General features: G+C 38.9%; 2 protein-coding genes across 15 annotated transcripts in view; one reads left to right on the top strand and one right to left on the bottom strand.

Moving 5' to 3' along the window:
- The window catches only part of eme1 (essential meiotic structure-specific endonuclease 1), a 33,270-nt gene extending 22,453 nt beyond the window's left edge, over positions 1-10,817 (bottom strand). For 7 of the 14 annotated variants that reach the window (XR_013795712.1, XR_013795713.1, XR_013795714.1 and 4 more), the window contains exons 1-8: positions 10,693-10,817; positions 5,860-6,595; positions 5,564-5,706; positions 3,883-3,972; positions 986-1,110; positions 607-754; positions 393-508; positions 100-289 (exon numbers count right to left, since the gene is read on the bottom strand). Coding sequence is in view for 6 of the 14 variants with exons in the window: in XM_079595721.1 (XP_079451847.1) it covers positions 100-289; positions 393-508; positions 607-754; positions 986-1,110; positions 3,883-3,972; positions 5,564-5,706; positions 5,860-6,562 (1,515 nt within the window). In the remaining 8 variants the exon portion in view is untranslated. Of the gene's footprint in view, positions 1-99; positions 290-392; positions 509-606; positions 755-985; positions 1,111-3,882; positions 3,973-5,563; positions 5,707-5,859; positions 6,596-7,383; positions 7,508-8,094; positions 8,188-10,536 lie in introns of those variants that run through there. The other 7 variants (XR_013795718.1, XM_079595716.1, XM_079595717.1 and 4 more) reach the window with 6 other exon arrangements.
- Positions 8,228-13,329, top strand: mrpl27 (mitochondrial ribosomal protein L27). The gene is made up of 5 exons (XM_079595722.1): positions 8,228-9,476; positions 10,698-10,821; positions 11,258-11,383; positions 11,514-11,587; positions 12,748-13,329. Exons 2-5 carry the CDS (start codon positions 10,782-10,784, stop codon positions 12,952-12,954), a joined length of 447 nt encoding a protein of 148 aa, XP_079451848.1. The 5' UTR covers positions 8,228-9,476; positions 10,698-10,781; the 3' UTR covers positions 12,955-13,329.
- The last annotated feature ends 714 nt before the right edge of the window (positions 13,330-14,043 follow it).

The following is a 14,043-nucleotide window of genomic DNA, read 5'->3' as shown; positions in this document are numbered from 1 at the left end:
ATATACATACACACTAAATCTCAAACATAAAATGATTAACAAAAAATGATAATGGGCTCTATGTTGTTAAGACACTTCAGAATTAAAAACAGATTTAACCTGAACAAGGAGCCGAGGAGATGGGTAGACACTGAGTATAGCACTGGCCATATCAGGGCTGACACGGTTCAGCTGCTGTATTTGTCTCTTCCAAACTTGCAGAAGCCCGTTCCCTGTGCGGTCCACCTTCTGACCCCCTGCCCACTCGCTCTCCAAACAAAATGTGAACCCCGTCTTCTCTCGCTCCCGCCTGGGAAGAATAAACATACACAAAAGTAAGAATTAAACAGCAGTAGCTAAAGATACAGCTGGTTGGAAAGCGATAAATTTGGAAACTGTGTCTTCCCACTCACTTGAACGGAGCCTCGGCTACTGCTTTGGTTGACATGGTAATATAATCAGTGAAGTCCTTCCAGGTAGAGAGGAAGCGAACCTGCACACCAGTTTGCAGCTGCAAGTCTACCAAAGTCTGATAGACAGGTGAGAGAAGAAAGACTGATTTGAAGCAGAGGACCTCAAATACAGCCATGAATTTATATTGACTGCCAAAGAGGTGGTTCAGCTTACCTCCTCAACCTGCACTCGCGAGACCTCTGGAAGCTGATTGATATCGTCTTTCTTTCTTCGCTTTTTCTGCCCTCCCTGAAGTCCCACATTCTTTTCCTCGCCTAGCACTGCCTCGCGGAATTTCTTCTGACATTTTGAATTCTGGGATCTGCAAAAGAGCATTTTTAATGCTAAATTAAGCAATTATAAACGTCATTAGTTTGTCAAAATATATCATAACATGCATGCACTAATGCAAATTTTTGTTTTATGATTTGTTTGTCTTTAAAGTCATTACTTGTTAATTATTGGGTAAAAAGCGCCATAAACATCTTAACATTGAATATAAAAAAAAATGTCCCAGGTTAAATACAACTGACACTCTCAGTACGTCACTTACCTGAAGTACTTCTCTATGTCGATCACGACCAGACTGAGGGTTCTGCCTGGGTTCCTGCTCTTAAGTCCTTGGATCCAGGTGGTCAGAGATATGCCACAATCGGTCAATACACTGTTGCTTTGCCTCTACGTTAAAAACAGAAAAGCACCACAAAGGAGGGAAAGTGTTTACCATTAATTTCCTAGACTCTGGGGGCCTGCCATAGTCTAATCTGTGCTGCCAGTTTCACAATGAACTAAAAATATTAAAAAACTTCTCTTAATAACATAAAAGGTAAAATGCAATACCTTACGCAATATGGCTTTGTGCCCTAATCAAATCGCAAAACACTGTGATTTAAAGGAACACTCCGACTTTTTGGGACTTTAGCCTATTCACCTTATCCCCCAGAGTTAGATAGGTGCTGCGGTTATCACTCCGCCCAAGTAGCAGTGCTTCGCCTTCAGAGAATATAGTTCCCAGTATTTATACGGTTAAAATATGTCTGTGTCTCATGTGACTTTGTTTTTTGTACACTCTGTGACTATACAAATCACAACATGTAAATAGGAAAATGTTTGCGTTATTTTGTCACTTATTTGGATTAGTATGCTAGCTGCAACCATTTACATCCAGTCTTTGTGCTAAGCTAGGCTAGCGGTGGGTGCGTCAAACAGACTTATAGCACGCACGGAGATGAAAAAGGTATGTATGGACTTATCTAACTCTGGGGGATAAGGTGAATAGGCTAAAGTCCCAAAAAGTCGGAGTGTTCCTTTAATTAAAAAAGTATATAGTCTGTTTGTGCTGTGTTTCAAAGCAAAGTGTACACTTGATCCAGTGTTTTCTGCTTCTCAGTACGGTTCAGTTCACAAGGAATGGCCCTGTCCCAAATGGCACGCTAAACACTCACTGTCTTCCTACAAGTCCGCACTTTGTTGACGTAACACCGATTTGACTGTCGGGTAGAAGTCTGCTGCAGAGCTTGCTTCAGTGCGGGCTTGGCTAAAGTGAGCATTGAGGGTGGATATCGACCACAAAGCTCAACAATGCTCAAAAGCATGTTTCAAAGTTGCAATGCCGTTGCTGCCTACGCCTGGTTCAAAAACCTCTCGGATTTTATCAAATATTTGTGTTCCGAAGATCAACAAAGGTCTTACGAGTTTGGAATGACATGAGGGTGAGTAATTAATTACAGAAATTTCATTTTTTGGTGAACTAAGTAGAATTTTTTGCCATCCAGTGGTTTAATCGAGAATAAAAGTAAAATGCGCCTTTTACCCCGGTTCGCCTTTAGCCCCGTTGTACCCTACTATTTTAGTACTATTTAATAGTGCATTCATTTTACAATATATGGCTATTACTGTCATAGGAATAATAATATAACATTATTAGTATTATTATATTCGAATTGTTTGGCTTCCTAAAACACAGGTGTGAATGTAATGTAGACTGAAACACTATATCACAACTAAAAAGAGGGTTAAAGGATAATTCCGGTATTTAACACCTTGAGTCTATATTGTAGTTTGTTTTGGATGAACAAGAGTGGTGGACAACATTTTTTTGACAATGGTTCCTCTATCGAGTTTTGGACTATAATAGAATTGGCAATGGACCCATTTAACATTGGAGTCAATGGGCATGTCCGAAAATGTCATTAAAACAGCCAATAATGTTCGTTTACAAAACTGTTAAACTCACCGAGTGGTTAGTGGTGTTCGTTGATGATTATAAACAATATATCGTCGCAATATATGATTCCAATCCATTTATTTTGCTATAGTGGAACTATTTTTTCAGACACTTCACAACTGTGTAACTTCCGCTCAATATTTGAATCTGAAGCGTTAGCACACTCCCGACCACTTGATGGCGATAACCGATGTTTATGTCTCGCGGGACACTCACGGTCACAGTCGAGTTCAACTTCATATTGCACTGGTCAGTGGTCACGTCTTTCAATATGGTTAGTTGCACAGTTGCTCTGCTCGCTAGCCTTATGAGAAACGGAAGCGAGCAAAAAGACTACATCGACCAAATGTAAACAGCCCCCTTTCCGTTTCCGGTAGCGCATTTATATTAACGAGCACTCAGTCCTTCAACAGAATTCAATGGGATTTTACAAAATGACGAATAAAACACGACAGAAACTGTATTTCGCAACACTTTTTGTTTCTGGAACATCAACTAACATCACTAATCACTCGGTGAGTTGCACAGTTTTGAAAACTACTGTTAAAGGCTGTTTTAATGACATTTTCGGACATGCCCATTGACTCCAATGTTAAATGGGTCCATGGCCAATTCTTTTATAGTCAAAAACTTGAGAGAGGAACCATTGTCAAAAAAATGTTGTCCACCACTCTTGTTAATATAGACTCAATGTGTTAAATACCGGAATTATCCTTTAAGTCTCCTTTAAAGTTCAGGTACAAGTCAATTCACAGACTTTTTCTTTGTTCAGTTTGCACACGTTAGTCAGAGCTCAGATTGATGCAATTAACTTTAAAATGTACAAAATTTTCTTCTGGGGGGACATGTCCCCGGTCTCACAAAATCCTGTGGGATAAACTATGCTGTCAAATTTCTGGGACATGTATTTCTCAAAGATTAAGAAACTGGACACTTTAAAGACCTTATGGATCATTTTTACATAATTGAGAGATGATCCCATAATTGTATTCATTACTCTTAATTGCTCTGACTCTTCTCGAAAAGGTCATAACTGCTGGTTTTTCTGCTGCCCTTTCGGCCACAAAGCTCTTTTAATTTCATCTTTAGTTGCCACATCATACAAAAACGGCAACTCCAGCACATCAAATAATTATTCTATTAATGGTTAATTAAGTAATCATAAAGGTCCAATAGGAAATCACACCATGCCATTACCGTGCTGCCGAGCTTAATGTGCCTACCTTGCAGTAGTTGTTAATCATGGTCACAAAGTCATCCACTGGAACTTGGATTACAGTATGCGAGTCTGGAATGGACATAATCTCACCAGTCTGCAAACAAAACAAATGAACTTTAAAACCAAGTGTAAAATGATTTAGATCAGTGGTCCTCAAACTTTTTGACTCCAATGCCCCCCCATTGTTTGAGACACTCAAAATCCTTCCTGTCTAAGCTAATATATAACTCTGGCACATCTAATGTAATAAAACATATTCTCAGAAATATGACGTCAGTTTAATGCGGTGCATTTTTTTTTTTTAATTAAGATTACAATATGTTAATACAACTTTTTATATACATTTAAATAAATGTAGAACTTATTGTGGCTCCCATAGAAGTTTGCCACGGTCCCCTAGTGGGAACCAGCCCCCAACTTGAGAACCAATGGTTTAGCTGTTCCTATTTTCTGCCCAGATTTGAGATGTCACATAGATGTTTAAGCATCTTCTTTATCTACAAACGTTAGATCAACATCTCATAATGCTATATTCAGGTATTTGAAATGTTAAATGTCAGACATTCAGTATCTGTATTCATGACATTCACCAGGAAATCCTTGGGTGACATATTGCAGATAAGTGATTCTTCGGCAATTACATCATCCAAACAAAAATGAATGCATTTAATTGTTCATACTCATTTCCTCTATTTTTACATTTCAGTCCTGTTTACATCTGGTGTAAAGATGAGTTTTGGTCGATCGGATCACATGTAGACGAGGGAGACAGATTCCCGTTTACACCTGGTGTTTTCACCCGTCTCTTTTGTCCACTTTGTTTCAACCACTTCTGTCCTGATTTTTTTTTAGGGTAGGGTCTATGGGCAGATAAATGTATGGACTTTTTCTTTCGATCTAATGGACAAAATAAGCTCACACAATTTACAACATCACGGAGATCATCAGCTTTCGTTTCTGCTCTAAAAGCCACAAGACCCCGGCGAAAGCTGTGAATGCATGTTAGAAATAAGGAATGGTGAGAGAACATTGTGCTTAGTAAGTTTATTTTCAGCCTACAAAGTTTAAATCTCATCTGGCTAGCGCGCTTCCCATAATGTTCACGCATTAAGTCAGTAGGTGGAGAGTAGGTGGTCTTTTGGGGCTGTTCGAACACATTCGACCACATTACCACACACTACAAAAGCAATCCGGTCGAATGCGTTTTTAACTACCTGGATGTGGTCAAAAGTGGACTGTTGTCCACTTGTGATCTGCTGATCGACCAAAACACATCTTAATACCAGGATGTAAACAGCGCCTTAGATTACCATTTTATGACACTAACTTACAGTTATACTTTAAAAACACTAAAAGAAAACACTGTTAATGTAATCTTTATAAGTGTAATGCCTGATGAAGTTCATGAGAACGAAGCGTTGCTAAAAAATATATTTTTTATACTTTTTGCAAGTATTGATATTGTGCGGGATTTCCTTTAGTTTTTTAGATATTTTACTTTTTTTGGTCTTCTCTCCTACGCACCTATCTATTATCTGCAGGTATAGATGGTAACTGTTAATTTATTAATTTTAATATTCAGCCATGACAGGAAAATAATTGATTTATTATCATTTTTATCACTGTCTGCACCTCAAAGCCAATGACAAGGAACATGGGTTGAGAAAAGTTGCATTTGTATGTACAGAGGGCTGTCGTGCCTGAGGGCAGGGTGAGTGTCTAGCCCAGGTGACACTACGAGGAAGGGACTGCTTCTCTATGGCACAGTTGCAGCCCATTGCGTGCAGGGAAGTCAGGAGAGCACCGCCACCTTCCAGCTGCAGCAGGCCTATGGGGGAGAGACAGCTAATCAATACTAATCCATTCAGCAAATGCAGCTTAATACCTCATGCCAGTGCTTTTTAACAACTCGGGTAAAGTACCAAAGCGCACCCGAACACTGAAAGAAACTGTGACAGCAGAGATGAGCACTGCCACCTACCTGGGTCGACCGTCACCACCATGTGTTTGATGCACTCCTCTGGCCTCAGGGCTTTCACAGCATCAGCCAGAGCTTTCTTCTCCATTCTCAATCTCTCCTTCTCTTCCTGCTGATGCTCTCGCGTTGCTCGTTTCCTCAGGGCTTCCTGTCTGGCAGCCTCCACTTCTGCTGGGGTTTTCTTGCGTTTGGCCAGGTAAGTGCCATTCTCTGCTTCAGGTGAAAGTTCTTTTGTGAGGTATGGTGCAGCGTTGTTTGAGCTACACTGGCTTGTTATATTTCTACAGATCTTGTTATGTTCCACTGGCTGGGCCTCGGGGTTGATATGATGTGCTGGAACATCTAAGAGGTGTGAATATCCATTAGGAGCCACATTGAAAGCCAGAGTCTCCTCTGTAGCGGTGGCGACTGTACCCAGACCACGTTGTTTCTGTTTCAGTCTCACAGCTAAGGGAATGATGGCCTCTTCCACCTCGCTGTCACTACTGACCATCAACACATCCCTTCTAGCAGGTCCAGTGTAGGCGTGGACCTCTAGAGCTGAAATTGGACCAGCAACAGAAGCCATTTCTGAGTCTGAATGGTCTAAAACCACCAAGTTGGCCTGTCTGGATTTTGACTGTGAGAAATCGAACACAGGCAGCTCTTCTGAATCACTGGAGTCGCTGTCACTTAGGAGGAATCCAGGTCTACTGATGCGGGTCATGCTGAGCAGTTAGGCTATACGAAGATCTGCAGTCTGAAGGAAAGCTCAAATTAAAACACATGCAAGTCTCAAAAATACAGATTTTCAGATAAAGTTTAGATCTGTACTTGCCCTGCTGAAATTTCTTCTTTTTCACATACAAAAAATAAGTAAATAATAAATAAGTGTGTCTGTATTTTAATATTTATTTTATTTGAATTAATACAACATGTAACACTATATAAAACACTATTTTCTTTTAGCAACATATTTAATTTGTAACATTTATTTTTATTTCACAAACTGTTCATATTACTCAGTCAATATCCTTCAAGTTTTCTTTCAAAAATAATAATACATAGGCCTACATAGGCTATGAGGTAGCATCATATATATATATATATAGCTATAATTTATCTCCACCTCACAAATTATGTGAAATGTTCAACAATTTTAACCCATTCTCACTGATGTTTTCAACTCTACCACTAATCATTCTGAATGTTTTTTCAACCATAACGTTATCTAATCTGTCAGTAAGCACTAAATTAGTGATATTTACATCGGAAGAATATACAACCATGTTTATTATATCACAGACAATCGAAAAGATCAGTTGCTATAGTTGCTACAGAAGTTAATAGCCTTGTACTACTGTAAAATCATACTATATTAATTTGGGATTTTCTTCAAACGGTGTCAGAATATGGCGTTTTGTTCTCGTTAACGTTACATAACGTTAGATGGATTGGATAATATCAAGCTAACGTTACCACCGTTTAAACATTGTACAAACACTGTTGTAACTACGGCGTTTTAATAAGAAAATATGGTTACTTTACCGAAAAAAAATACATACAATTTTTTTGAAACAGGACCAGCCAAAGGATTTTGCTAAATTCCGTCACAACCACGAACAGAACAAACGCGTGGACTCCAGACAACTATTATTTACATTCGCACACACTAAAGCCGCGTTTCCACCGAAATTACCCGGAACAATTTGTCCCAGGAACTTTTTTCCCAGGAACTTTTTTTTGCCCCAGACCGGTTACTTTCTGCGTTTACACCGCGGTCTAAAGTACCGGGAAGATTATAAACTGCGCGCGGCTGCTCCTCCCAGTCTGCGGCGGACAGTAATCAGTTTTGAGCGCCACATTTATAACAAGTATGGAGGAGATTCAAACTGTGCTGCAGTTGTTTGTGATGTATTGCGGACATTGAATGTGAGATGGCTGGGACGAACGAGCAGAAAATGTCCTGTTACACAAATACGCGTAATAAAGCCTGAACCTCGTCGTCGGTCCAGTGTTTTTTTATAATTAAATTCCATATTTGCAGACAGACAACTCTTAATGCATGAAGCCACGAACCGCAATAGATTTTTTTAAATGCCGGTTAAAATAGAATGCTGCGTGGAGTCCTCCAGTCAATATGCGGCGTGAATACAACCAATCAGCACGTTCAGCTCACAAGTCCCACCCCCGAAAGTTCCTGAACTTTGAAAAAGTACTACCTCGCCAGCAGGGACTTTCGGAGGGGGAAATATTTACCTGGAACTTAATTTAGACCCTGGTTCCTGCGGTGCAGAGCCATAGAGAGAAAGAGTTGCGACACTCCCATAGACTTCCATTGTAAAAAATGGCGGCGCTTTTAACCGCCTACTTCCGGGATGTGGAGATCGGATTAGTTCCAAACACTGTCATTTGAGCGTTGAACCCCATTCACTTACATTGCAGCGCGTCGAGTTGTTTCAGAGGTAACTTGCTGAAATATCGACCTCTTTTGAATTGTCAACTGTCTATATTGTTTCAGAGGCCCTTTGCGATGCTTATACTGGTCTTCATTTGTATATGCACAGCGTAATTATTTATATTTTATCTTGGTTATTTCAACCAATTTTCTAGCATTGCCAGCGTGACTTCGCCAGCTGTGAAGGTAGCATATCTGATTAGTTCGGTAATTCATCGCTACCACCTTTATAGCAACTTTTATTTAATTGATTTTTTGGGATATACTAACTTTTCATTTATTGTCTTGAGTGAAGCGGCGTGAGAACAATGCTGGACCTCTAGGATTGTTATGGCCATCACTAGTCCTGTCTGTTTCATGGATCACCTGCCCCTGCTTTTTGTTTTTCTTGTTCACACATTTTTGTTGTCTGTCATTGTTTAATAAAAAATATTTTATTTGAAAACCTTCATTTGTATCAGCCATGCGAATTCTGAACGGACCGCCACGGCAGACCTCTGCGTGATCACATTATAAGCAAAATCACGGGAATCAATAGTCTAATACAGCCCAGTTGTGCTAAAATAAATATCATGAGACGTCCATCATCAGATGAATGATATGGAAAAGTTAAGTTAGAGCCGCTAAAGCAAGTGCTACTACCCATGCGACCATGAACACTAAGCTTTTCCCTCCAAAAATATAGCCTAAAACTTATCTAAGTAATATACAGTACCTCGTTGCCCCTCCAAATGCAAAACTGATATTAACAAAATGCAATAACAGCTGAAAAAGTACTTGGGTATGTGTTTTATTTTATATTTACCGTTCAATAATGCAATCGCTGCTGTCTGTCCCATAGAATAACATGACAGCCAGCGTATGTTTTGGAACTATTGGGGCTTACATGAACCACGTGACAGCCATAGCGGCGACATCAAAGAGTGTCGCAACTCTCTCTCTCTATGGCTCTGCTGCGGTGTAAACTAGTGGTGTCAACAATAATCGATTCAGCGATGCATCGCAATGCGGGGCATGCACGATTCAGCATCGATGCGGCAAAGTGCCATAATCGATTATGTCACTGTTTATTTTCTGGCCTTGAGTTGGACAATAAAGTTGTGAAGTTTCGATTACTTCCGTGGGCATAACAACAACAACAACCAAGACGGCTGAGGCGGAGGGAGATGACCGCGATAGACGGGTAATTAAAAACGCACCCAAAGCTTGGAAAAGCGGACATCTGGGCACATTTCGGATTCTACGAAGTTAATGGGGAAACTAGACAAGACGAGGCTGAAAACAGGAGCGCAGCTTCGCGGCTGAGACACGAATAGACTATTAACATAAAGCTTTTACTCTTAAACACAAAAGGCACGTCCATTTTAATTTTAAATTTTTTTTTATTAAACAAACCAGATCAAGAGCAAAAACGAAATAAAGTGCATAACTGAAAAATAAAGCATAGGCTCAAAACTAATACAAACAGTAAGCACTGCGCATTAGGCTCCAATAATTATTTCCCGTCTTCTAAAAAAAAAAAATGCTGCTACACTGCCGATGTCTTTGTTGACATGGTAGAGGAGGACTGACTATGAATTAAACGCTCTCAATTAAATAAATAATATTCAGCAAACCTTCTAGTAGCCTACTTTGCTCAATCTGTCTCTCTTCTCCAGTGGGTTGGGCTAATCCAAAAGAAGTGAAAACAAGGGGGGTGCTCTGAAAACACCCCCATTAGCAATTAGTGCTTTCCACCTAATGAAATGAACGCGGCAAAACTGATGAAATGAACACGGCAAAAAAATCAGAATTTTGGTCAAGCCAGAACGTATCGACCAATAATCGACTAATAGACTGGGAGATTACAGCCCTTGAAAGCAGTGATTTATGTTTTCTTTTTCAGGTTTGAAAATGCCATATACAATACCCTGTACCATTCAATTTTATTTTGTTTAATGACATTTATGTCGAAGATACAGGAGAGTGATAATACACACATAGCAGCCAATAAAATCTGTTGTTCAATATATGACTGCTTGTATTGCCTCATGACTGATGAAAAATGTGCCTTGTTGTGTGCAGTAAAATTTTGATGCATCGCAATGCATCGTAAAATCGAATTGAATCGAATCGTTACCTGGTGAATCGTAATCGAATCGAATTGTGAGGGCAGTGCCAATGCACACCCCTAGTGTAAACACATCGAGTACCAGCCCAAAGTTCCTAGTTCCTGGGGAAAGTTCCCGCGGTGGAAACGCGGCTTAACAGAAAGACTGCAGCAAGTTTCCAATTTAATATAGCAGACCACAAAAATATCAAGATACAAATGCTCATGTAACTCAGCATTCCCTCATACTCTTCTATTGTAGCTGCAAATATGCAATATTCACAAACTTTATATTTTTCTCTCTACTCACGTCAGCCAAACTCTCCAGTTCGCAGCTTCGCGGGTTCTTCTGAAGGATCACGGGAGCGCGCCCGCTGCGTCACACTCACGTCATTCAACATGGCGGCGCTCGCGTCCTTGATGCTACAATCCAGAGCCTGTAAGTAGAATGACAGTTTTTCGTGGTTTATTTTCTTTTCGAATTGTTTCACGTATAATGTAAGTCCTGTGTGAATAATAGTTGCTGCTGTGGAATAATGGAGCACTTAATCTTTTAGCGTTTTGTAATGACTGTTGTTGGTAGTAGCATGATAAGCCACCATTTCCTAACAGCACAGTTGTTTCTGTTTCAGTCTCACAGCTAAGGGAATGATTCAACATGTCTGAAATGTTGACAGCTGCAGCTTCAACAGAGCATAAACTGACTGATTCGTCTTCTGTTTTGTACATAGCAATGCAGAGCGTTAAGGATTAGGTTTATTTAATGCCGAGAATACAACAAACTAATGGTTATGACGTGAAGAAAAGTTTCAACATCCATGTTACAGGTAATGATGATTTCTGTTTTGTTTTGTTTTTTTTATCCGTTTTTGCAGGCATTCTGTTCAGTCAAACACCCACAGTTGTACTGGCGAGATTTGCTTCAAAGAAGTCAGGAGGGAGAAGCAAAAACCTTGGAGGGAATAGTGCTGGCCGCAGATATGGTTTCAAGAAACAAGATGGTACTTTTTTGACTATTGAACTTGATTTTATATGAGGAACACATCGATTTTGTGTACGGTTTTTACTGTTCTTTTTCTGTCCTCCATTATCTTGTATAATAGCACATGTTTTGTCTTTCCTTTTTTTAAGGGAACTTTGTACATGCAGGCAACATCCTCGCAACACAACGCAAGGGTCTAATGCGCTGGCAACCTGGAGCTCATGTAAAATATCTTCCTATGAATAACTGTTATATAGCTGTGTCTGATCATGCAAAAGTTATCATGTGTTTTATTTGTTGTAATTTTATACAATTTATTAATTTCAGACCAATTTCTGTTGACCAAAACAAATGTTAGATATTTTTGTACATTATCTTTTTTGATATTTTTTGACACAACTGTTTTACTTTTAAAAAGAAAATTCTTAAAGGGTTAGTTCACCCAAAAAATGAAAATTCTGTCATTAATTACTTGCCCTCATGTCGTTCCAAACCCGTAAGACTTTCGTTCATCTTCGGAACACAAATGAAGATATTTTTTATGAAATCTAAGAGCTTTCTGTCCCTCATTGACAGCATACTGTCCTATGATGGCCAACGCTGGTCATGTTTGCTGGCCATTATAGTGAGCCTACGTTAATGACGTAGAACCCAGGAGTGCTGCACTGTTTACACTACGTCAACAGCGTATGAGAATGACATAAGCCGCTATTTTAGGGGTTTTTTTGCGCATAAAAAGTATTCTCATCGCTTCACAACATTAAGGTTGAACTACTGTTGTCACATGGACTATTTTAACAATGTTTTTACCACCTTTCTTGGCCTTGAAAGTTGCAATGATGTTGCTGTCAATGAAGGGACAGAAAGCTCTCAGATTTCATCAAAAATATCTTCATTCGTGTTCCGAAGATGAACGAAGGTCTTACGGGCGAGTAATTACGACATGAGGGCGAGTAATTAATGACATAATTTTTATTTTTGGGTGAACTAACCCTTTAAGTACATAAATGTACCTTTTTTATTATTATTCAAAAGCAGCATATAGCATATTTTCTCATGGAAGTCGCTTAGATTATTATTATTTTTTTAATTATTTGATTATAGGTTTTATTATAATGTGTTTTAACATTTCTTGATGCAGTAGGGTCTGAGATCACTAGTAAAACTATTTTGCTTTTTTCTAAATAAAAATCACAATTTGTTCATTACAAATTATATGATCAGTATGACAGATTTGATAACTATGTAATTTTACATCATAATTCTGCTTTGTTTTAAAATTTCTTAAAATTCTAAAACTTTATTACCATACAATTATGTAAAACTGGAAATAGCCTGCATTTCCCTTATCTGAAATTAATCTCTCATTGTCTGTCCTCACAGGTTGGTATTGGAACCAACAAAACAATATATGCCCTAGAGGACGGTATCGTCAGATTCACCAAGGAGGTGTACATTCCTCTACCACGAAGTGCCGAAGCCAGGGATGTGATCCCCAAACTTCCCAAGGGTGCCGTACTGTACAAGACCTTTATTAATGTCATTCCTACAAAACAGGAGAATAAATTTACTCTAGTGGACATGGTATAAAAAAAAACTTTCCTCGACTGGTAACCCACCCTGAAATATTTTGATACTCTTCACTCAAATGTGTCTGAAAATTAAGCTGGAGGATATTTAATTGTTTTTTTTATTTGTACAGTCACTATGTTCTACTCTAATAAACATGTTTACTTACTGTAACACCATGTGACTTTATTATGTTCAACACCCTGTACTTTATATCATAAAATACAAATTAATTTATATATTACAATCTAGAAATATTTGTTCTCTTTAATAAAATCAGCATTTGTGGAACGCTACTGGAAACAATGTTAAATGTTATTGTGAACATAGATGTTATGTTCATAATCTGACATTTCTGAGTGGAGAAAGATTGTACAATTAAATGAGAAGAAAATATGACTTGGCTTTACTTTATCCAACGGGAATTGATTGAATCACATGGTAAGAAAAGAGGGTTTGAAATTCAAGAATGAAAAACAAGGAATAAGTTATATTTTGATAAAAGATTAAGATTTTTACTTGGAATAATGTGTAGATAATTGTTCACAATAAGACCAGGATGAGACTGAAAGTCAATACTGTCTGTTTCACATTCAAGTAGATTTTAAAGACACAGAGGACTGTATTAAACTAGATGGGATGGCTCAGTCTTTCAGCAGATCAATATAAAGTTACAAGCACTTGCGGTCTTTAAGATCTGCATTTCATGGAGCATTAAACTGCAAACACTGTCCTGTTGCTGGGGTGTTTTAATCTGCTTTATTGACTCTATCCATTCATGTTTCCTAAAATTCTGCACAGCTTTAGCCTTTAAGGATTTAGACTGTCTCTCTCCTCTATAAAACAGACAAGGATATCTTTGTAGCATTTCCCTTTGGGCTCAGGGTGTTGTTCATGTGTATTAGCAGGATTAGGGGAAGTGAAGCCTGAGAGTATCCTCAGGTTGGTGGAAGCCAAGGAGAAATAAGAAGGATTTTGGTGCTGGGTAGGAATAGGTGCCAAATGAGTTGTTGTTACACCATGTAGCTTCACTCTCTCACATCAAGTAGCATGAGAGGATTAAACATGGAGTGTGCTGACACTTTCCAAGGACAACCACTCGAGCAGGTG

Source organism: Phoxinus phoxinus, assembly GCF_949152265.1.
Source record: "Phoxinus phoxinus genome assembly, chromosome: 21".
Taxonomy (NCBI): domain Eukaryota; kingdom Metazoa; phylum Chordata; class Actinopteri; order Cypriniformes; family Leuciscidae; genus Phoxinus; species Phoxinus phoxinus.
This window is presented reverse-complemented; position numbering and strand designations above follow the sequence as displayed.